Raw genomic sequence first — 22900 nt, 5'->3', positions numbered from 1 at the left:
GAAAGGGGAGTCAGGCTCTTCACGGCTGCTGACCGAGGTTGCTCCGAAGCGATGACCCGGAGGTGAAAGGCCCCTTCTCCTGTTACTAATCCCGTGAGCCACACAAGCCTCCTGAAAATGATTCTTCGGTTTTATTACCACCGAGGTCATTTATGGAATCATAAAACCCTGGGTAGGAAACCAAGCTGGCAGGCGGCAGCAATGCATGGTCACAGAGATCTCTGTCCCACGGTAGAAATGGTAAAAGTTCTGCCCTTCTTCCACGCACCTTGAATAATTCAGTTGGTTAAATGTGAGAAGTTGTGATTAACTGAGCGGAGGAGGAAACAGATAAACAACTTACCAAAAGCTAGTTCTTTATTATTGCAACCAGAAATGACCAAAGACTGCATATTTTGTAGGTCTGCGTATTACACGTGGAGTAAAACAAGAATCAGGTTTGAAACATTCAACAATTCAAAATAAAGAACAGCAAACCCAAGAACTTTCTTGACTAACACACGGACTGGTAATTACCAGGGACAGAATATAAATGAAGTGGCATTGAACAAAGAAGGTAACAGTGCACTTTTAATAAACCAATTTCATCCACATCTCCACCAATTTGCAATTTAACAGTTCTATCAGCAAAGCCTCATTTCCCTAACTAGACCGGTATGTTTAAAAACATGACTAATTCATTCTCATTAATATCAATTTGGATGCATTTAAAAAATAACCCTTAATATCTGTGCAACAGGTTAAAGGGCCGTATGCTCAAACCTCAGACGTTTCTCACTGTACAGCCTGAAGTATAAATATCCCCAAATGAACCAATGAAGTCTAAATGCTCCCTATGGCATCAGAAACAACAGAATTTATTCTTATATTTTGTTTAGCTCTGAGACCCACTGTTCCACAATATCTAATACTGTTGTTTTTGGTTTTTTTTCCTCCCTGTGATTTTTGCCCTCATTTAAAATACAGCTCATATTCATTCTGCTGGTCTTTCCAAGGGGACGCACAAAGCAGAGCAGTGTGTCTCTTGGTCTTACTGGCAGCTGGCACGTCCTTCACCCCAACACAAGGCTGGCCATGTTGGCAAACTCAATACCACTTGTTAAAGGAAAAAAAAAAAAAGAAAAAAAGCTGAGCTCCAGCTACAGATTAACACACTGGAGCTACCATTAAAAGTGCAGAGCCCCTGGCCTAAGCCCTCAATTCAGAAGGCATTTAAGCACATGTATAACTAAGTGTGGGAACAGTCTCCTTGAAGGCAATAGGATTACTCACTTCTTAAGAAGTTACCACATGTTTAAGTATCTGAATCAAGGCCTAATTATGGTGCTGGTTGACTTCTCGTGCGCGCACCACTAGGGCAGATCTCGCCAATCCCTTAAAGCCACAAGGACAAGCGTGTGTCACGCAGGCTTTTAATAGCTGCTAGGTTTGTCTTCTGAGGCAAACAAAAATAAAAGTCCTCGTGCCCTAAAAAATAAAAAGGTACTTTATAAATATCAGGTATTTACACGTGTGAAACTCTTTTAATGGGAGGTGGTTTTACGCACCTGTGAAATGTACAAGCAATGAAACGGTACATTGACGAAGACTAAAAAACAAAACCAAAGTATAAAATATATTACAGGTCCACCAAAATAAATTCACACGGAAGAAAAAAATTGACACAATAGAAACTTTCCTTTTTAAAAAATAGAAGATATATCACAAAAGCTTGAACATGTTTATTTTATGTTAGTACTAAAAATCAAGGGAAAAAGCTTCTTATATTCTTGTCACAAAAATATTTACCAGCCACTTTTTATTTCCACGTTATGATTATCTGGCTCAGCAGGAGTAGAGGCTGAACTGCACCCAGACTAAAGAAATCATTCCAGAAAGGTCTTCTAGGTTTACAATTACTGCAATTTACATTTTCGTCTCCTCTCAGCACCTTACCGCAAAGGTTTCAGAGGAATAAAAAACAAATCAAGAAAGAATAGGACAGCTATCTGTATTTACAACATTCATCTTTGTTGCTGCCGAGCCACAGGAGCGGCACCATTAACTACTGAAGTCCTCACACAGCTCTGTGCAAAAAACGGCCCTCCGCAGGTGAAAGACAGCATCAGAATGTACCCAAATCCACCCCCCTGGGCTCGCACAGCCTGAGAAACGCAACAGCCCCCGAACGGACAATCGATCCTTGCCCCCAATTCACTCCAGAGTCAAACCCATAACACCCGATGACGGAGGGTGAGACGCGAGCACACCGCATCCCTCTGTGACGGAGTCAGGGCAGAAGCGCTGAAGCGACCGCACGACTTCAATCCACGGCCAAGTCTTCAGTGTGCTCTGTGCTTCCTTTTCTTGTGTTTTTTATCCTTCTTCTTGTTGGCACACTTGGAGCAGAACCATTGCATCTCTTCTGGGGGTGCAGCCGTAATTCCGACGCAAGGCCTGTGGAGGATAGGAGAACACCACGCCGTCTTAATGTTACTGCTATTTCTTACCCAAATGAACTAAACTTTTCAGTGAGAGATGGGATCTGGCCTTCTACACGTCCCCCCAATTCCTCTAGCAATTATCATTATACTGATGACTATCATGATCTAGAAGAAATGCAAAAAAAACTTGCTTTGAAACAAAAAAAATGTATTGAAGGGACCCTCCAATAAGAAATCACTTGTTTGCTAAAAGAAATCACATAATATGCTAAATTTAAAATAATTTCAAATGCTTATTTAATACATCTGAAAAAAAAATAACAACCTTATGATTTTATGTAGCTGTTAAAAAAATGCCTAGAAAGTGATTAATTCCCTCGAACCATTTATACGAGCTGACATTTATATTGCTGTTCATACAATGCTCCACAACTTGAAATGTCTATCTGTATACACCATGCTCACAATCCTGCACTTCTCCCAAAATTACCAGAATCAGCAATATTTCCTGGTCGTTTCGAAAACAACCGTTATCACCAATTCCCATTAATTAAAGTAACGCTCCTTCACAGTTTAAAATCTGCTTCTTCAGATTCCAGAGAAACAGAGATAAAAGTATCTTCCAGATGATTAAATTGGACACAGCGAAGCCATTCAAATACGCCCAGCCTCATGAACAACAACAACAACAAAAAAGGTTTTAATAATGTAGCCACAATCTGCAAAGGAACGGCAGAACAGGATGGATGAGAACAACTTACCAGTGATACCAATCATCGCAGTCATCACAACCTATCATTGGACTGCCATCATCTGGCTTGTTACAGCCAGGACAGAACCAGATCTGGTTACCCCATTCATCTCGAATCTGATGCAAAGAAAAGGAAAGTTAGCTGGTTTTAAGGGCTAAGCAGGCAGCAAAATCAATCTTCAATGAAAAAAAAAAAGAAAAAAAATAAGGCAGTTTGTTGTTTATCCAAGAAAGCTTTTCAATGCTCACTGCCCTTACTTATGAATTCTCTTGTTGTATGTGTTCAGAATTACGGTTTAATTGATTTTTCCTATCCTGCACCGGACAGCAAAAGCATGCATTTTTCTGCATTGTCTGTAAACCAGCAAAGCCAGTTACACCACCCGACCTATGCACAGTCATTCACATATAGCAGACGGGGCTTAGTGACACAATTCCTTCTCTGTCTATACTACCACGACCAGAAGACTTTTACAATTCTACCCTGTTAATGGCAAGAATGGGCTACAGCAGGCTCTTGTGTGAGATAACAGTCTTATATGCATGTAACATATACAGTGCCATGTGTATATATTGCCTTATTACTTATTAGCCAAAGTCTTCAACTCAACTAGCTGATAAGATCAGGATATAAAAAAAAGTTGTTACTGAGTAACTTTCCATTCCCCTTATGACATTTATGCCATGGTACCATTTACTAAAGGGTAAATGAAACAGGCGAGGCAGATCATTTACAGTACTGGACGGCTGCACACTGGATTTGTCATATTCAGAATTTTATAAAAAAAAGTTTACATTTATATCCTGCTAAAGCTGTATTTGTATTTTTAAATTTCAAATGCTCTAGTACTTTTTTATTTTGTTTTGCATACATGAAAAACGTCATGAAGTTCATTCAAAGGAGTGTAAAATAACAATGTGAAGCACAAAATGTCTGTGGCATTATCCTGATTTCATCATTTCTTTATGGAGATTTGCACATTATAGCCGAATCTCAAAAATATGAACCATTTTGTTCTCAGCTTTTGTGCATTAGTGCAGTTACACATATCTAAGACAATAACTTTTTGCTATCTGCAGAGCTTACAAACGTGGTATTAGAAAGCAGTAGATAAAAAATCCCCAAATGCTCTTAGGGAAAAAAAAAAAAAAAGCCAATACATGGTGGTCTGTACATCTTACACCACTGCCAGAAAAATCAATAGGAATATACCAAAGCTGCAACCAACACATCACTCTTGACTGACTCTTCTTAAAGCCCTGATTTTTTTTTTGTGATCTAAAACTAGAAAATACAAAGCCCAGGAATATTAAGCAGGGAACAATCCCTTTCTAACCCCAACGTGCAGCAGGCAATGCCATATGACAAACTGAATTTTAAAGCTCACTGCACTGATCATTCCTATCTACACATCTGCTCTCCATTTGTGGATGCTGATGCTAGGCAGGTGCCCCACCTTGGTGCCGCCAGTGTTAGACAATGCTGCCTATGTTGCTCCACCAGAATATGGACTTTTTCACTTTTCCAAACTTAATTTTCCAGGGGGATGTTTTTCTGCAGAATGCCAGCTTCCAGATGATCACGGGTTGGAGAGGGACAGGGTGGTCTACATCCACTGCAACCTATCTGGATTTGCTAAACAAGAACTTGGGCTGCCGAATGAGGATGTCGAAATATTGCCTAACTTCTTTTTCCTTAATGGGTTGTGGAAGAAGGGACAGTATGTGACTGCTGAATGCTATTTTAGTACAAACCATTTAGAGTTAATGATCAGAACACATTTACTGAGATACTATCCTGCAGGGAAATCCCACATCATATATTTTAACTATAACATCGTCCTTCTGTCCTTCCCTGCGGAAGGGAGTTGTGCACCTCTGTCACACTGGCTCCAATCCTATCTCTAGAAAAGCTTTCCCATGTGACCTTGGGAAAACTGTTTCATCATTCTGAGTCCTGATTTCCCTCCATAGAAGAAGCTATTAAAATTATTAATTATTCCTTTTTTTCCCCAACCTCTCTTTCAGTTTCTTAACTTAGAAACTTCTCACATCAGGAATCTCTCTGCCTGCAAAGGTACTTGGATCTTAACACAGTAAAGCCCTGGTTTCAACTGTAAAAGAAAAAACAAATAACCCAGAGTCTACTGAATAGAATCCTCCAATTTCTCCCCAAGGCAGTAAGAGTGCTACCACTGAAACACTGGCCTTAGGAAAAGTAACAGGTTTTCCTTCCTTAAACACCCATCACCTCTCAATTATTTGCCTCCAATGCTTACTAGGGAAAATTGGATGTAGTACAGTATTTTGAAAATGTTTCTCTCCTAGAGAGAATTGCAAAGCTTCTGGACACTACAGTAATAAGTAAGGATGGCATCACACTTATGCTGTGATAAAGGAGGTGAGGATGCATATCTTCATCCCAAAGATATGCACAGCCTATGTGAGGTAGTCGAATACTGTAACCAACTCTGGAGTGAAATGTAGCAGCTGTTTAAATAGAGACCAGTAACATGATACAGCAGTTTAAGTCAAGCAGGGAAGAGCACCTTCTCCATTGGAAACAGCAGGGTAGATTTACACTAGGAATCATTATAAAAACAGGAAGGAGGAAAAAAAAAAAAAAGGAAAAAATCATGCAGACTTTGCAAGCGAAGTACAGAAAGCTCTGTAATAAAAGCAAGTTTCAGGAGTTTCAAATGGTGAGAGTTTTAAACTGGTACCCGCTATAGATAAGCAAGGTGTCACCAACCAAGCTGGAACTCAGCCAGGGCAGGGAGGATTACAACACTGCTGCTATTGTTGGTGCTATCTGCTGCTCTTCGGTGATTAGAAATGGTAGGACTACCACCTTACACTGCATCTAGAGTAAAAATTTTCCATAGCAGAACAGTCCCAGCACTACCCAGAGGTGTGTCCGTGCTTGTTTAGAGAATGTAGCCCCTTCATCCTGTTGGAAGGGAGACTCGGATGGGGCCCTAGGCAGTCTGACCTAGTGGGTGGTAACTTCATCCATGGTAGGGGGGTTGGAACGGAATGGGCTTTAAGGCCCCTTCCAACCTAAGCCATTCTATGTGGAGTAATTAAGAAGCTTTAATGGTGCCAAAGAGAAATCAAGTTCAGAGCAAATTCTACAAATTCAGATCTACAAACGTGCAGTTTCTGTATGTTGGAGGAAGCAGGATAGAGAACAGTGCACTCTGCACACTACAAATGAGGGCTAAGTCAGATTCTTCTGCCTGACAGCAAAATCTATGGTGAGTTTGACATTTGAGGTTTCAATTTAGGGCTATGAAAGTATCTATAAAAAAACGTCATCTCCAAAAATATATGCTCCAGGTGAAAATTCCAAGTGGGATACAACTGGGCTTGTTGGAATTAATTTAAATGTTGAGCTGGGAAGACAGAAAAAAATTAGCCCAATAGTGTTTTAACTATTAACCCTTCCAAGCAAGTGTGCGGAAGCAAGGGCCAGAGCAGAGAGTAACATCCCAAGTCTAATGCCATCAGTTTGAAGTGATGAGTCACCATGAAGCTCAGCAGTTCAGGAGATGAATGTCACTGGGACAACACATCACAGCACGTGCCACCTACCACGTAAGTACTGACGGTCTCAGTCACCACGCTCCTAACAGGTGCTTTGGAGCCTCCAGCTGCAGAGACGGCTGGGGATGCTGGTGGAAGTAGGGCAGGTGAGACTGTAGGCTGTGGAGGAGCAGGAGCTGGAGCTGGAGGAGGGGTGACGTGCACAGGAGCTGGTACAGGCGATGGCACAGGGGGAGGCGTCTTGGGCCGGCTCACAGGAGTAGCAGGTTTGGCCTCTGGGGCTGGCACCACTTTGCTGATGACTCTGTAGGACCAAAAATGGGGATCGTTAAGAGTTGATGGGAAGCAGGCAATGGTTGATCGCTGGGCAGATATAAAGAAAATATAGTACAGCTAATTCACATCACCTTTAAGTCAGCAAAGAGGCTGTTTCAACCAAACACAAGGACCGCTCTTATTGCCACATCCATCCACAGATCCTGACTACAGGACAGGATGAAGTACAGAGCTATTACAAAGTGAATGCCAGGACAGCCTGAACCACTCTGTAGCCTGCTGTCATATAAATATTCTCTGTGGCTTTACTAAACCTTGTTTCGTTAAGTTTTATTACATTAGCTCAATTTGTGGGAAATATTAGAAAGGAAAGTTAATCAGCCGTGAACAGCACTGATTTTAATCTTCAAACTGCGAGACGATATCATCCTCTTAAGATTCTACATTAGGGGTTCTGCAAATATTTGCTGGTTTGGTATTTCTTTCCTCAAATGTTTACGTAATCAGCAGCAGATCTAGTCAGGACAAATAAATGACGCACACTATACACTCTGCAGTTAAAATATTGCTACTTACTCGAGTAGCTGAAGTAGACAGGATGTAGCTCTAGTAAATACAAAGTATAGAATAATCTTGCTCAGGAAGGGGGATACAGGACCCAATATTTACTAACGAATGTTAGTATATAGAGTTATTGATGTGCATACATTTTAACAGACAGGGCTCTTACTATAAGACTCTAGACTAGAAACGCAGCGAGAAGCAAAAGGACATTTTAGAAAACAAAACAGAAAAACCCCAAACAAAACACTGGATAGGACTATTTGTTTTTACCACATTTTGGTAAATCATTTAACTTATTTACATTTGAATGGTAACTGTGGGAGTACAATTAATTTGTGTAGGGACTAGAGGAAGAAGGAAAATTAAAGAAAGGTTACACATTCCAGAGAGGAGGACATCTAAGAAAGAAAAGAAAAAAAAAAAAAAAAAAGGAAGAGGAAAACCACGATGAAAATCAACTTGGAACTGCTCCTGAAAACCAGGGGAGAAAAACCAACTTCCTCCATAAGTGGGAATTTTACAGGCAATTTCAGAAGTAGTGCCTCTCTCTTAGGATATTCAAAAGGCAGTATCGATAGGATCAGAGACATTCAAGTCAATAATCCGAGTCATCAACTGAGAAAAAGGTTGGAACTACTCAATATTTAAAGCTTGGCTGAGATAGTATGTTTTCTCCCCAGATATGCTACTTCACTACTAAATCAGAATGATGGAAGGTTTTAGGAAAGAGAAAACAGAGCAATGGGTTTGGGATTCTTGATTAGTCTGACAGCTCCGCCAACACACCAACATTCTGAGACCTCTTGTAAGTGACTGTTAGAAGAAAAACAAAATTAAGCAAGTTTAGAAACTTTGGCTCACTGGGGCTCCTTACAGAGTGGGCACTTCGGCTCTGATGCATAAAATCACTGAATAAATGAAGTTGGAAGGCATCCACACATATATCACTGAATACAACTTCTGACTCCGCACAGGACCATCCAAAATTCAAACTCTGTGTCTGAGAGCATTGTCCAAACGTTCCTTGAACTCTGGCAGATTGGTGCCGCGACCGCTGCCCAGGGCAGCCTGTTCCATCCCCACCTTCCTCTGGTGCAGAACCTTTCTCTAACCGCCCTCTGAGCTGCCAGGGCACACTGCTGACTCATACCCCAGTTCTTTGGTGCCTTCTGTTGTTCACTGCTCCCAAAGCTGAGCATCTAAGACCTTGAGGGTGGGCAATGCTCCCATGGCTTGCAAAGTCCATTTGTGACTTGCGAACCACCTCTTAAAAAAAAAAAAATCTTGGCATTAATAAAGGAGGGGAGAGATGATGAGCAAAATATTTGGCCTAGTCGAAGCCATTTGTATAGATTCAAACACTATTATTCCTTCTTCCGCCCCCATTTCTACCCTGCTCCAAGTAAACAAAGTCCTGCTATGAGTTCTTTGGGGAGTCAACCCTTCCCTAGTCTGGACTAGGAAATATATTAGCTAAAAGAATTTTAAACACAACTTTACACATAATGTAAACAGTTTAAGAGAAGAATTAGCTAATACAATTTGAATAAGAGTGACCATGCCCAACTTAAGTATTAAATCAAATTATAGAGTTTCCCGTTCAGATAAAGCCAGGTTCTCCTCCTGAACAGGGTCTTCGAAAGCCACTCTGATAATGGCTGCAGAAACTGTAGGGAACATCACAAATGAAATCTTCAAAAACTACAAATATTCATTAGAGGGTGACACATACTCATTGATTGTCTGGCTTGCTTGAAGCGTGCAATTAAGACATGTTCAGTATATAGGGCAGCTTGTTTATCTTGATTTTTAGAACTCAGTTATCAAAACGGGAGATCGGCATTTTGGAGCACGCTTGGCCCTACCACTCCCTTGGGCTAATAAAGTTCTGAGACTTAAGACTCCAGAGTGGAGAAATGAATGGCTTTGTGCTACACCATTAGAGGTGATGGGGTAATTGCAAAGAGGGTGGTTGGGCTTGTCCTCCTTCCTGAAAAAGGGGCTTGCACACACATCAACAGAGAGGTGGGAAGAAATCAAAGGGAAATAGCAGTCCCACGACTAATAATTAATGTTACTTCAGACTCGGAGAGAAACCTGATAACAAAACAGTATGTAAATGATGGCAAGATTTATGAGATCTATTTTACAGACAAGAGCAGTGAGGCACAGAGCACGCTGCAGGTAGGCGGCACTCACTACAGAAAAGCTTCAGTGCTACTGCTACTGAGGTCCATGCTGGGATTTAAACTGCACATCTGGACATCACCATACCTATATTGTTACATTCCTTCCCAAATGTGCTTTTCCAAATCATTACATTCCTTCCAAATGTGCTTCCAAAATCAAAGCTTTTGCGTTACAAGTCTGTAAGTACAATATTAAGTAAGATGAAAATATCCCTCCTCATTGTTCAAGGTCCAAAAGCTCTAAAATCAAGGCTGGATTCATAATTTTTCATGGTAATCAAACACAAATGAACACCAATCACCATCTACACACTTGGAGTCCCAAGACCAGAATTACACTTCTCCGCATGCTGCTTGCCTGGCAATGTATCACACATGCATATTCTGCACTGAAAGATAAAAATCAAAGCTGTTTTTGAATCAAAATAGTTCCCCTAGAATGAAGAGGTGTGAGAAAACCCTTGGCATAGATGTGGTAACAAGAGCCTTCATAAATCATAACTAAAGGCTACCACTCCCTTAAAAAAAAGGAAAAAAAAAGAATTAATGTAAATACTGTGTGTCTGGTTGTGTCCAACCCAAATTCTCATTGGATTTCTCCTTAAATGCTAACAGGACTGTATTTCTTACAGAACCTCAGTGTATTTATAATTGAACACATGTGTTGATAACAAGTTTAAAGTAAACCTCTTAAAAACGGCAGAGTTAATGAAATCCCATTTTTGTCATTACTCCAGGGCAATCACTCTGTTCACATAAGACAGATCCAAACCCAAATGGTACGAAAACTGTGTTGGCTCACGAGATCTCTACTGAGATCTTTAGTGTCATGATCTTTAGTCAGCTTATAATCGCTTCTAACTGGCATAGCTGTAACATGCTACATCTGGAACAAAATGAGGCTCCAAGGTGTGAAATAATTTCCTATCTTTGGAAGTAATTTATTTGATTTCATTTTGACCCTTACGGCTGAAAGCCCCATTGACTCCTTCACATAAACAGAGGGAAAAGACATGTGCATCGAAAGGAAATGGCTTTTCAAAAATAGGATATGAGCCACAGAGTTGAATGATTGCTATGGGTGATTGGCTCCAAAAAATATGCTGTATCAGTACTGAGAACAGTATGGACCAGAATCGCACGGGCTCTGCCTAGAAGAGGAACAACGTTTCTAAAGCTCTAATTGTCTTCTTGTCTAAAACCAGGACCCATTTTAAAGCAAGGAGCAGGAGCTCAAGGTCATTTGTATGCAGCAAAACATCACCAACAACTATACCAATGTAATTATAACTAGCACAACTGCCACTCACATTATTACGTGTGCTATTTTTATCTATTAGTGTTGATATGCCCTTATTGATACAAGTTCTTCAATGCTAGAAAGTGAGGTGACGTAACTATTTTGATTGCTGGGAAATCTCACACTTGTAACTGAGATAGCTCCACTAGGAAAAAAATGAAATACTCTAAGAACTATGGGTAAAAGTGTCAAAAACACCTAGGGGAATTAGGAACATTTCCATATGGTTTAGATTCCTCACAGATTAGAGATTATTTTGAAAATTTTATTCCAACCCTGGAGGAGAATTGGTGTAATTTAAACTCTGTAATGTAAGCTAATTCCCATATTACTTTTAGAAAGGGAAATTTAGTTTTTATCTCTCTTATGCCCTGCTGAATATTTTATTCTGTGCAAACAAGTCGTATTGGCAAATAGAAGCTCCACAAGTATGTGCTATGACCAGCTCGCGTGCTTGCAGAGTGCCAAAATGCATCAAACCTCCAGCCAAGCCTCTAGCAATTTTGCAAGTGAAAAGACTTCAATATGTAACCTTGAAATACTAATAAAAACGTATTTTCATGTGATTAATTGCTTGCAATGTTACATTCTTCTCTATCAAAGAGAACACGTATTTCAAAATGCCATCCATTTCTGTGGATGTCGTCTGGCCTAATGTAGGTGGCAGAGGGTCTGTGCATGTGTACAGAGCTTTGATGGTGCTCGTGGAGCTCAACAGCTCATTCTTCATTTCAACACTGTGGCAAAACCCTGCAAACACCCCTTCCTGGACAAATGAATCTAGCAATTTCAAAGGCAGTGTGTCACCTAATCCCATTCACAAGTTTACTGAACCTCATCTTAAAACCAGTTAATCTTTTTGTCCCCACTATTACCCTATTTCAGGATCTCCCTGCTCTGGTGGCACAGAAACCTCTTCTAATTTCCAGCCTCCATTCATAGCCAATTAATTCCCATTTGTTTTTGTGCCAACGTTATTCTTTACTTAAATAGCTTTCTCCCTCCAAAATGTTTATTTGCCTGATGTACTTGTAGCCAGCAATCATATTCCCTCTTCACATGCTAGACAAAACACACAAAGTTGTTCTCCTCTTCTATTCATAACATAGCAGCCCCATGCTCACCCTGACAGTGCTCCCCTTTACATTTGCTCTCTACAATTCACTGTTCCTGAACACAAGCAGCATTCAAGATCTGAATATAACATTTTAGATGAAATATCAGCAGGCTCTTGTGTGACGGCTGACACACTTCCACTATCTCAGCTAAAATTACCACTTGCAATGCATCTTATGGTCATGCTTGCATCACATTGGTAACTGCCACTGTACAGTCAACTAATGATCCCTCACCCACTTAATTCACCTACTATAATGATATACCTACTGACCAGCTCTTTCCTTCTGGCTGAAATTTCTTTTGGTACTCTTCAGAATCAAAGCCTAAACTGCATTTCTTCTTTTATTGAATTAAAAACGATTTTTTCCCTTCCCAGTTCTTTCTGGACAACCATCAGGTCCTCAGTTGCACTGATGATGTGGTCCTTCAACCTCACTGACAAAAAATGACATCAGTGTTCTGCCTCCTACTGTGACTAGTTTTTTAAATGAAATTATTAAATCATATCAGTGCCAAAACACATCCTTGAGCATGTTCACTAGTAACCTCTTCTCTGGTTACATGAGCTCTCCTTCAACTCTCAGTTGCTAGCTTTCTTGAAGCTAGTTCTTTTCTACTGTACAGTTCCTCTACTAATCCTCATCTCTGTCAGCTTCACTATGAGAGTATCTACCTAAAATCTACCTAAAATCCAAGGAGCTTGGATTTGCCATCTTTCATTCATAGAAGACAGCATCCCTTCTCCTGAAGATAGGACAGCTGTCAATTTTATTCCAGCCACGCACATATGAAAGTCCCAACTCTTCCCCTCTGCAGTGCAGACTTTTCTTTGGAGGGGATGTGACTTGATCAAGCACTCAGCAACTACTTCCTCATGTACTGCACGACTGGGAGGTAGAGGCAGTCACTCTAGGCCCTGAGATGCATGGCAAAAAAGTCACCCTTTGCCAGTGCCAAAGGGACCATGCTAAGCCAAGTTGGCTTAGCACAGTTTACTTTCATTTTGTGCTTTATTCCATTTATTTCCAAGATTTTAAATAGCTCTTCCTTCAAAACTTGTAATTAATTGTATTGCTTCAACAGGTATCTAGAACACTTTCCCTTTCTTCTCTTCTTCAGCATTTCTATTTGCTCTTTTACATTATTTACTAAATGTAAAATTGGTACTCTTCAGATTTAACCAACAATAAGTTTTAAAGTAAAACAAAATATATTCAAGAATTGTTTGTCCCCTAGTCTGTAAATTCACAAGCCAGCTATTTTCTGACTTGGAAGATTATTCCCCTTTTTTGACAGTATGCAAACATCCCTATATTTCACTTCTTGATCTATTAAAGTTAACTTTCACCACTGTCAATCTACTGCCACTATTCATGTTGCCCTAATTCTCAGTACAGGGGAGAATGAACATAGGATTGAAGATGCTGGAACAGGCTCCCCAAGGCAATGGGCACGGCCCCAAGCTGCCGGCGTTCAAGGAGTGTTTGGACAACACTCTCAGACACAGGGTTTGAATCATGGGTGGTCCTGCGTGGAGCCAGGAGTTGGACTTGATGAACTTTGTGGGTCCCTTCCAACTTGGAATATTCTGTGACTCTGTTCTTGGCACATACTTGCATTATCCTTCACCTCCTCCCTGTCTTCACTCCCATGGTTTTTCCTTCTTTTCCTATTTGCTCAGTATCCCATGCAACATTTAGTTCAGCTTGACTTACAGCAAGCCTGAATTCACCCCCACATTCTTTTGCTTTGAAGATGTAACTTCTTTGCTAACAGTCCTTTTCTCCTAGAGGTTAAGATGCTTATACCCAAAACACATTTTGAAGGAGTTACTGATAAATGTATTCATTTCCTGCAAGCCTTCCCTTTCCATAGGCAGACATTACCACTTCTGAATCCATTAGGTCTTCAGTCCAGCTGACTTTATCTCTTTTGGTTTATGGACATTTGCACTCTTGAAATTGAATTACAGGTTTTCTACTGTTTATTTTTCCATTACTTTAAGTGAAACAGTTCTGTCCTTGGCCTCCATCCTCCATATCTGTTACACCAGGCTATCTCTCCCCAAAACCACAAATACCTTTCTGCAAATGACTCCCACATCTCCCTCCTATTCTTCTCACCATCCCAATTTACAGCTCCAGGTGGTTCATCATCAGTCTGACAAAACAAAATGGAGCTGGTAGCGTGGTGTCTTGGTATCTCTCATCTTCTTCTCTCTCTTATCATAACAAGCTGCTCAGATCTTTGACAGAAAACCACCAAGCATCGTCCCCTTGTGCTGAGTTCTCAACAGCAAAACCAGAAACTGGTAAAACATGCTCATTCCACAGAGCTCTTTGCAAACTTTCTCTGACGTTTTCACTGCAGACTGCCCTTTCTTGTCATTTATTCTGGGAAATGTTATGGAATGTATGATCTGGAGACAGCTTATAAATTACTTGTACATCCACCCTCTTCAACCAGGGTAGAATACAAAATTTCATTAACTACTAGGAAACTGTGCCATCAATGGGTGCAGAAACCTCTACAATGGTAATTTCTAACTTGTTACCTTGCAGGCTCTGTACAGCTACAACTCAGCTGCTCAGAGAACAGCTCTACTAAATTTAAGTAAGAGCATCTTCTTCTCTTGCGTCTATGGAAGGTAGTTTCTCCATGGACCTCCTGTCCACATCCAGCTCTCAGGAACTAAAATACATATTCTTTAGCCTATATAGTCCACTCAGTTTTGCATGAAAACTTCAGTATAAAAAAAGCAACTCTAATAGAGACAATAACAAAACAGCATTTGGCTCCTGCAGTCACCTTCTATCCAGGCAAAGCCTATTCTTTAAACAAATGCCTTTCCACTCATTCACATGTATTTGATCAATTTCTGTTGTGCTTAATAAGGCCACGTCCATTTACACAAGCAATTGGCTTATGTGTCTAAACTTGCCTGAAACATCCTTTTCTTTAATTGAGGTGTACAGTATACAATTTTTTATTCTTGAGCAATAAGGAGAAAAAGCAAAGATACTCTGAGTAAGTTGTTTTGCTTCCTAATGACTCAAGCCTTTTTAAAGATTCACTTCTGGAGTCACCACCTGACATGGCCAGCAGCAAAATGAAATAATTTATTTGTCGCAGCCTACCACCTACCATAAGCTGAATGAATAATTAGTCAAGGGTGGCTTCTGTAATTAGAAAAAAAAAAAAAGAAAAAGCTAAAGACTAAATCCGATGCTGGAAATAACTCAGAGAAGAAAAAAAAATTTCCAGATCAACTTCAGAAATATAAACTGATTATTTGTTTCTTTTGGTAAAATAGTCTTCACTTTTTTTTCATTTGAAAGTTGCAATCTTGCAGCAAGGGAGGGGCTGAGGAACCTCCACTGCAGTGAACAGGACTTTTGGATGGATACAAGACCACACATGGGGGTTTCACTGCAGGATCAGGGCCAATATGTTACACTCAAACAGAACGATCAGAAAAGGGATATGAATCATACACAGAAGAATATCTCCATTAAAATGCATATCCTTCCAGAATTTAAAAAGGCATTGAAAAATCAGTCCTCCAGCTCTTATAATTTAACAATTATAGAACAGAAAAATGCGTGTCTGTGTACACACACACAAACACACACGTACAAAGATTTATGAGAGCTGCAAAGATCACTGGAATTCCTAAAGAACATCTCTCGGAGAGGAGCGCGATCATTTGTCATCGCTCTGTCTGCTCACTTAGGTGGTCTATTGATCATATCAAAATGATTTAACCATTACACACTCTATTCCACCTTACAGCAAGAGCTGGATTGGCACCCAGAGCGTTAGTTCTGTTAACACAGTTAACTCAGTCTTTCACGGCTTAGTGCTAAATTGTAAAATAATTGGAATACCCATTAGCACTGCAATAAACAAGAGACTTTCGTTGCCTGGACTCCATTGTTAAGTTTTCCCAAACAGTGGTTTGCCCTTCTACATTTTCCTCCCTGAAGTATCACTTCTTCCCTCCTATTTAATTCTGCAGCAAGTTCTCCTTCAGAGCTTTCTGTTCAATAAGCAGCATCTTGCAGGGTAACCAACACCACCCACAGCTGTGTCCCACAATAGCCCCATGCTGCTTGCATTACATCTTTTGGAGTATTTGGTCACGGTGCCTTAATTACTACAAACACTGCTCTTATTCATAAAAACGTGCAGAAGGAGGGGCTTCCAGCAGGATTTCTTTACCTGTTTCCCCACCACAAAACAGTGAAATAAATGGAATGGGTCATGAGCTACTCAGATGGTAATGCAAACCTACGGCTTGACAAGTCAATAAAAAGCCAATCCTCTCCTCTCTAGCCACACATAGGGAGCCAAAGCTAGAGGCAAACAATTTGGATATGTCTACAAAGGGAGTTTAATGAACCCTCTTATTCTGCTATTGTGGGCAAACACTATATAGACAGTAATCTAAATTATCAACATCTGAATGGCTTTCTACTAAATAGCACCTGAAGTTCAGAAGTATTTTTCATAAGGTCTTTTTTATCCAAAAGAGAATGACCTTATTAAAAATGGAAGCTCATGAATATCCACCAAGCATGATACTGTAAAAATCAGATGCGTTCTTAAAAACTACATGTGGCAGAATTCTGGTTTAATTGAAGCTAAGAGCAAAGTCATATCTTAGATATCTAGCTTTTTTCACACCTCCCACAGTGTTTTGAGTACTCCCCAAAAAATGCATATGCATGTTTCTGCAGCAACTACAGATCCCCAGTGAACTCTGGGGAATACCAACACAGTCCTTGTCTAATTTCTTGTCTTTAACCAGCTCAAAAAAAGGTGTATCCACCTGGAACTGCTAATATCTCTTTGCTCCTCCTTTGGTCCTTTTTTAAAGTCTGATTTTGTATGTGTATGTGTGAGACGTTCCCCCCAAAATTTAATCTCTAGAGAACTTGCAGCCCAATTACAACCCTGTGCATGGCAGGGATGTTGGAACCAGATGACTGTTAAGGTCCCTTTGAACCCAAGCCATTCTATGATTCAATTCTTCTGTAAATTAAACTTGCTGCAGATAGGGGAACCACATTTCAGGCCAGTGTTTTAGGATAATGTTATCCTATAACAAAGTTGGTGGCACTCTGCTGCAGGTGAGCTGGTAAAGTTTTACACAATTTCAAAAGGAATGAATAAAGAACTGTTTTACTGGAATTTTACTGCCCAACCACATCGGTACTTAAAATAATCAGTTCTTGAGCAAGTAGTAATGATGACCCAAGCCACCAATGTATGAAAAATAAGCACCTCCAGCAGTTCAGCTGTGTTTCCAGTAGGGTTGTAGCATCAGCATCATGCCATTTTCTCAGGCTGTATTTCCCTACAGGTTCCTACTTTGTCAGACACGTATCATTTTGCCAACTTACTAAAACATGCATTATTTTTGCACCTTATTGTGATGGAAGTCGTCAGATGGATCAATCACAGAGACTCAGTGCAACAAAATACAAAATGACAGGACAGGCTTCCCTCTTAGTTCCCAAAAAATACTTCTGGGTCACCAATATCATACAGAGAGATCATATTCCACGCTCACAAAAACATTTGGTCTATATTGCCACTTGGCTTTCAGATGTTCTACAAAGGATGTCCGCTGGTTACGTTACTGGCACTGCTGTCATGGGAATATCATGCCACTGAGTGAGCCTCCAAAAGAGCCTAAGTTAGGCCTTGGACTGATAATGTCCTAGCAAGTGATAAAAGCCTTTAGAGGAGTCAATTAAATATATGGATAAAAAGCTTCTCTCTCTTAATCCCTTTAGGATTTTATTTTCAAGTCCACAAGTTATTTAATACACATTTTTATAGACACACATATCTGAGTCTGTGCAATTTTTTTGGAGAAGGCTACATATATGCTGACATTAAAAATATGCAAGACAAGGGGCAATTTATTAAGAACAGCAGGCCAGATTTGCAAGTTAAACACTGTTAAAATACCTGTCTTTTCCCTAGTCATGTCTGCTTTCCAGGTTCTCTGCTGATTGCAGAGCTATGATACAATGCAGTAAGAATCTGGAGGAAAAGCCTGATGCTTTAGTATGAAGTTCAGAACTTGATTTCACAAACACACATATATATACACTGCCCTCTCTCTATATAAATGCATTTATATGTATTTGCATTCATGTGTACATAAATATATAAAGGCACAGAAGCACTGAAACAATGACTAACGAATAGCACTCTGCTTTGTGGTCTGATGTTGTCAAAAGTCATGTGTTTTTAACTTAAAAATCATGTTTAAATGTAGAATTTATCTGAAGTATCAGAAATTACAGCACATATTTTTGAAGTTTATATCAACTGTGGCAGTAACCAGTAACTGGAATGTCAGTACCCCATCAATAGACATGCTTTTTAAAAACTTATGTGTATGAAACCTATGTGTGTGAAAGTTTTTAGAAGTTACGCGTATGAAATGATTTATGCTTAGGAAAAATAACTAGACAAAAAGAAACCATGATGCAACTGAATAAAAGAATTCTGCTCATCGTTTGCAGATGATTTTAAATTGAAACATGTATAGTAGCTTTGTGCTTTTTAATTTCTTTTCTTAAAATAGATAGCATCTCCAGTTCCTTCCTATACTAACTCAGTTAGCAATCTTCTACCCTGATAACACTGGAGTGGAAAAAAACAGTGAAAAAACCTTCCAACATATCATTCAAATCATATCTAAAAAGGTGGTCATAAATATTTTAGAACCCAAGCAAACTAATAAGAGTTAGGCCCATTAAGGATAAGATCTTTTACAACAAATTAAATAAAACAATTTATTGGAGCCTGGACTTGAGATAAACTAGATTTACTAGCTGACCCTTTATTCATTTAAAGAACAAAATTAGCTCTAATTGCATTAGAATGGAATCCAGTAAATTTCTTCTAATGTGGCATCCATGCAAGTATTGCTGTAATTGTTTACAACTAAGATGGAAATGCTTTGATTATAATCTACTTTCTTCTTGTTTTACTGCACAGTTAAAACACTCCCCCAAAAAAACACTGATCTGTAACATTTTTTCCTATATTCGTCCCTCTAAAGGAACAGCTACATTTTCATGTCTATTAAGCTGACATTACTAATAGCTATCTCTTTTGAACTGATGTGTTTTGGAAGAATATTTGCATGCTGGACAAGCTTGAGTGGCCAGAATATACTTGTATTCATAGAAAAAATAATGAAGGAGACTCCTCTGCCACAATCAGCATTGCTTTGTACACTGGTCCAAGCAGAGGAGCTCAGAGGCAACATAACTGGAAATTGCTCCACTGCAACATCATTTTCCTCAGCACTGCAGTATTTAAACTTGTGCTGCATCATTAGAAATCTGAATTTCCATTTTAAGTGCCATTCAATCTGACCTCTTTTCTTCAGATACTTGATATTAGGAAGAATGTCTTCATGCAATGGATGGTCAGGCATTGGATAAGGCTGCCCAAGGAAGTGGTGCAGTACCCACCCCTGGAGGTAGTTAAGCAGATGGAGCACTAAGGGGCACAGTGTATTGGTAGCATTAAGCGATGCTTAGATTTGATGACCTTCATTGTCTTTTCCAACCTAAATGATTCTACCATTCAATGATATATACTTTTTGGATTCACCAAGATCTCTAAGTACAATCTTTTGCATGAAGTTTCCCCAAGAGAGACCAACTTCCAACTGAAAAGGTATTTAAGTAGCTCCCAAACCCTCCCAACAGCTTTTTCTTCTAACAGAGGGAACTGAAAGAATTCATTTGCCTATCTAGTTTTTATACATCATTTTCTATCAATCCTAAAAAACGTAGACAACTTTCTATGGCCATTCACAGTAATTTAAAATAATCTCATGCTAGTATAAACTCCAGAGACATCTCAATTGACACACAACTACCTGATACTCATCATCAACACAGATGAAATGTAAGTTTAACTTTCCCCTGGTATAACGCGTCACAAGAGCATCGCTCTTGTTTCTGTCCCTTACCAGCTATGTAAAAGGTTTATGAATCTACTGTGGTCAGGCAACTAGTAACTTTGAATCCAGGTGGCAGAGATTTCTGGAATTAATTCAGCAGCCCAAACCATGTATGCAATGCTTTGTCTCAGAGTTTCACATAAACGATCACTTCTAATAATGAGCACCACATATGAAATCATACTCTGAGTCCAGGCTAAATATTAATTGTTTTATGAAATCAAAATGATTATCTACAGTAGGAGAGCTCCCATGAAAGCTCATTAGACACTGGATCAATGTGAAACACAAAACAATTGCCAGACCCTGAGCCAAGTGGTACAAACTGTGTTTTCTTCTGCTTCATCAAATTTCTTCCTGGAATTGGCCTGGGAAAACTATGACAAATCCTAAAAGCTCCAACAAAGCTCCAATAGTTCTTGTTTACCATTGTTTAAAAGATACAGGTGGGTGATAAGGCCATCACACTCAGATAATGTTAAGGGGGCCCATACAGTAGGCATAGAGGGGAGATACTTAAGGTAGGAAAGGGAAACACGTAAACAAATAGAGATGGAATACTAAAGACTGAAGACACATTTGGTTATGTAGCCTAAAGCAGTAGCAAGGACAAGTGTCAAGTGGAGGAGATGGAGCTTCCCTCTGAGCCAGTAAAGATGCATAAGGAAGCAGAAACAGAAATGGGTTTTCCAAAAAGCCAAAAACCTAGATGTCAGTATCTCTGACCCACCGCAGGCTGACACGGCTGAAAATGACGTACCCATACTATTTGCAGCAAGCAGAAGAAGTATCAGATCTCTTTTCAAAACGTGTGTGGGTGTGAGAATGATGGAGGAGAGATAAGAGTGGGTGCAAAATCAACTTTTTGATGCTAAAATATGGCTTCAGAGCCATAATTCAGAAGTTCTGCCTTGAAAATATGACTTTTTTCCTGATATAAACACTTCCACAACCCTTGAATAAAAAAGTTTGAAAGTATCTATAGCTCCTCGAGAAGGAAAATGGATTTAGAGGCTTTTAAATGCAGGACAGATAACTTCTGAAAAGCAGACTTTCACACAGTCTGAGCACAGAAATTTTAGATCATACTCAGATATTGTGAAAGGGAAAAAACAGGAATGGTTAATGTGCATAGGGAGAACAGGAAAAAGTCCTGATATTTGGGGTGGTTTCTCACAGAAACAGTCCCATAGCAATTTCACACCAGTATAGGTCACAAATTATCTACTGGGCAAGATAGGGGAATAGGATAGCAGAGAGAAACAGAATAATCATCAAAGATGCCACTCAACTTGTAACACAGGAAAGTTAGTGATCAGAAGGTTTAGTTCTTGAATGGCTTTAAAAGAGAAGCAACTTGATTAGCAATATTTAATGGGATGAATGAAAATAAAAAACCTGGTGCTCATGTTTGCCATCAGACATAAAAGTGCACTCTGCACAACTAAAAAAATCGCTGAAGAACCCAATTAAAGGAAAACACAAGGCAGGAGCAGCCTATAAAGCCCAGTGATGCTTCATTTCCTCAGCCTCTACAGCATAAGCAGGAGGTTGTACAATCTGAGCATAGGGATCAACCTACTTATGGTCATCAAGTACTAGGTAACTATTATTTGTATGACAAACCCAATAATTAAGGAGCTAATGAACAAACATTTAAAGTGTGTTAAGTACATTCAGAAATAATCAACAATTATAATAAAATAGATGTGTATGAAGGCATTTCAATTGTCGTGTTTTAAAGCACAAAACAACTGTTAGTTAAAATGCATTATGAAACTAAGCTGCAGGTTACACTAGGGATACCTAGCTATTATGGAAGCTTGGCTGAATGTCACTGGAGGCAGCATGTGAGTCTTGATGGAGTCTTCTAATTGTTACTGGGAAACACAGTAGGATGAATGGAAGATGATAGGTTCCACTTGCAGAACAGAACAAAAAGGGAAAAATGTCTAAAAGGTTTCTATTGGTAAGTGTTCTGCTTGAGTTTTCATCAGAATGGTCAAAAGACATCACAGAATGATAGAATGGCTCACTCTGAAGGGCATCATGTAGCTCCAACTCCTCTGCCATGGGCAGGTCTGCCAACCACTAGATCAGGCTGCCCAGGATCCCATTCAACCTGTTCATGGCTGTATGAATGTCATTTACCACTAACATTAAAGCGTTTCCAACTGAAAGTAAGAGCTGCTACACACCAGAGATGAAGAAATGTGTAAGGCATATTGCAGATGGCTTATTTTGTACTTACATCTTGTCTTGGCCTGCACCCACTCTTAGTGTCAGCCGAGGAATAACTGGTGATGGAGCCGGAACAACTGGTTCCACCTTTATCTGTGCAATGGAATAAAATCACCAATCAAAGACTGTAAAGAGATTCCCAAAGAATATTAATTACATGAAAGCACTGATAGAATTAACCAGAGTATACCAGCTCAATGAGACACTTATGACTGACTGATTGCTGTTCTCATCTTCGTGCTGCAGTGTGGATGGTTACACCGTGTTGGGAGCAACACGGAAATATGAATTCTAGACTAAAAAGTTATACTGAAATTTCACTGTGTTTGCAACAGCTCACACACTTTGTTAAGATTTAATATTTATTTAGAGAGACAAAAAAAATCAGTTAACAATGACATGAAATGCTTTGACCTTAGTGCTCAAACTTGACAGGTGTATGCACATTTTTTTTCCTGAGGTACACATTCAAGCAGTTACTACTCAGATTCA

General features: G+C 39.6%; 1 protein-coding gene across 1 annotated transcript in view; it reads right to left on the bottom strand.

Moving 5' to 3' along the window:
• Positions 1-339: 339 nt before the first annotated feature.
• Positions 340-22900, bottom strand: part of TAF3 (TATA-box binding protein associated factor 3) — a 113390-nt gene continuing 90829 nt past the window's right edge. The window contains exons 4-7 of the mRNA XM_042815714.1: positions 22419-22501; positions 6769-7024; positions 3185-3291; positions 340-2436 (exon numbers count right to left, since the gene is read on the bottom strand). Of these exons, the coding sequence (XP_042671648.1) occupies positions 2322-2436; positions 3185-3291; positions 6769-7024; positions 22419-22501 (561 nt within the window). The 3' untranslated portion in view covers positions 340-2321. The remainder of the gene's footprint in view (positions 2437-3184; positions 3292-6768; positions 7025-22418; positions 22502-22900) is intronic.

Source organism: Centrocercus urophasianus, unplaced genomic scaffold (assembly GCF_019232065.1).
Source record: "Centrocercus urophasianus isolate 14NV4802_14NV808 unplaced genomic scaffold, USGS_Curo_1.0 seq_15, whole genome shotgun sequence".
Classification (NCBI taxonomy): Eukaryota; Metazoa; Chordata; class Aves; order Galliformes; family Phasianidae; genus Centrocercus; species Centrocercus urophasianus.
The sequence above is the reverse complement of the archived record's forward strand: the minus strand, read 5'-3'. Positions and strand labels throughout refer to the sequence as shown.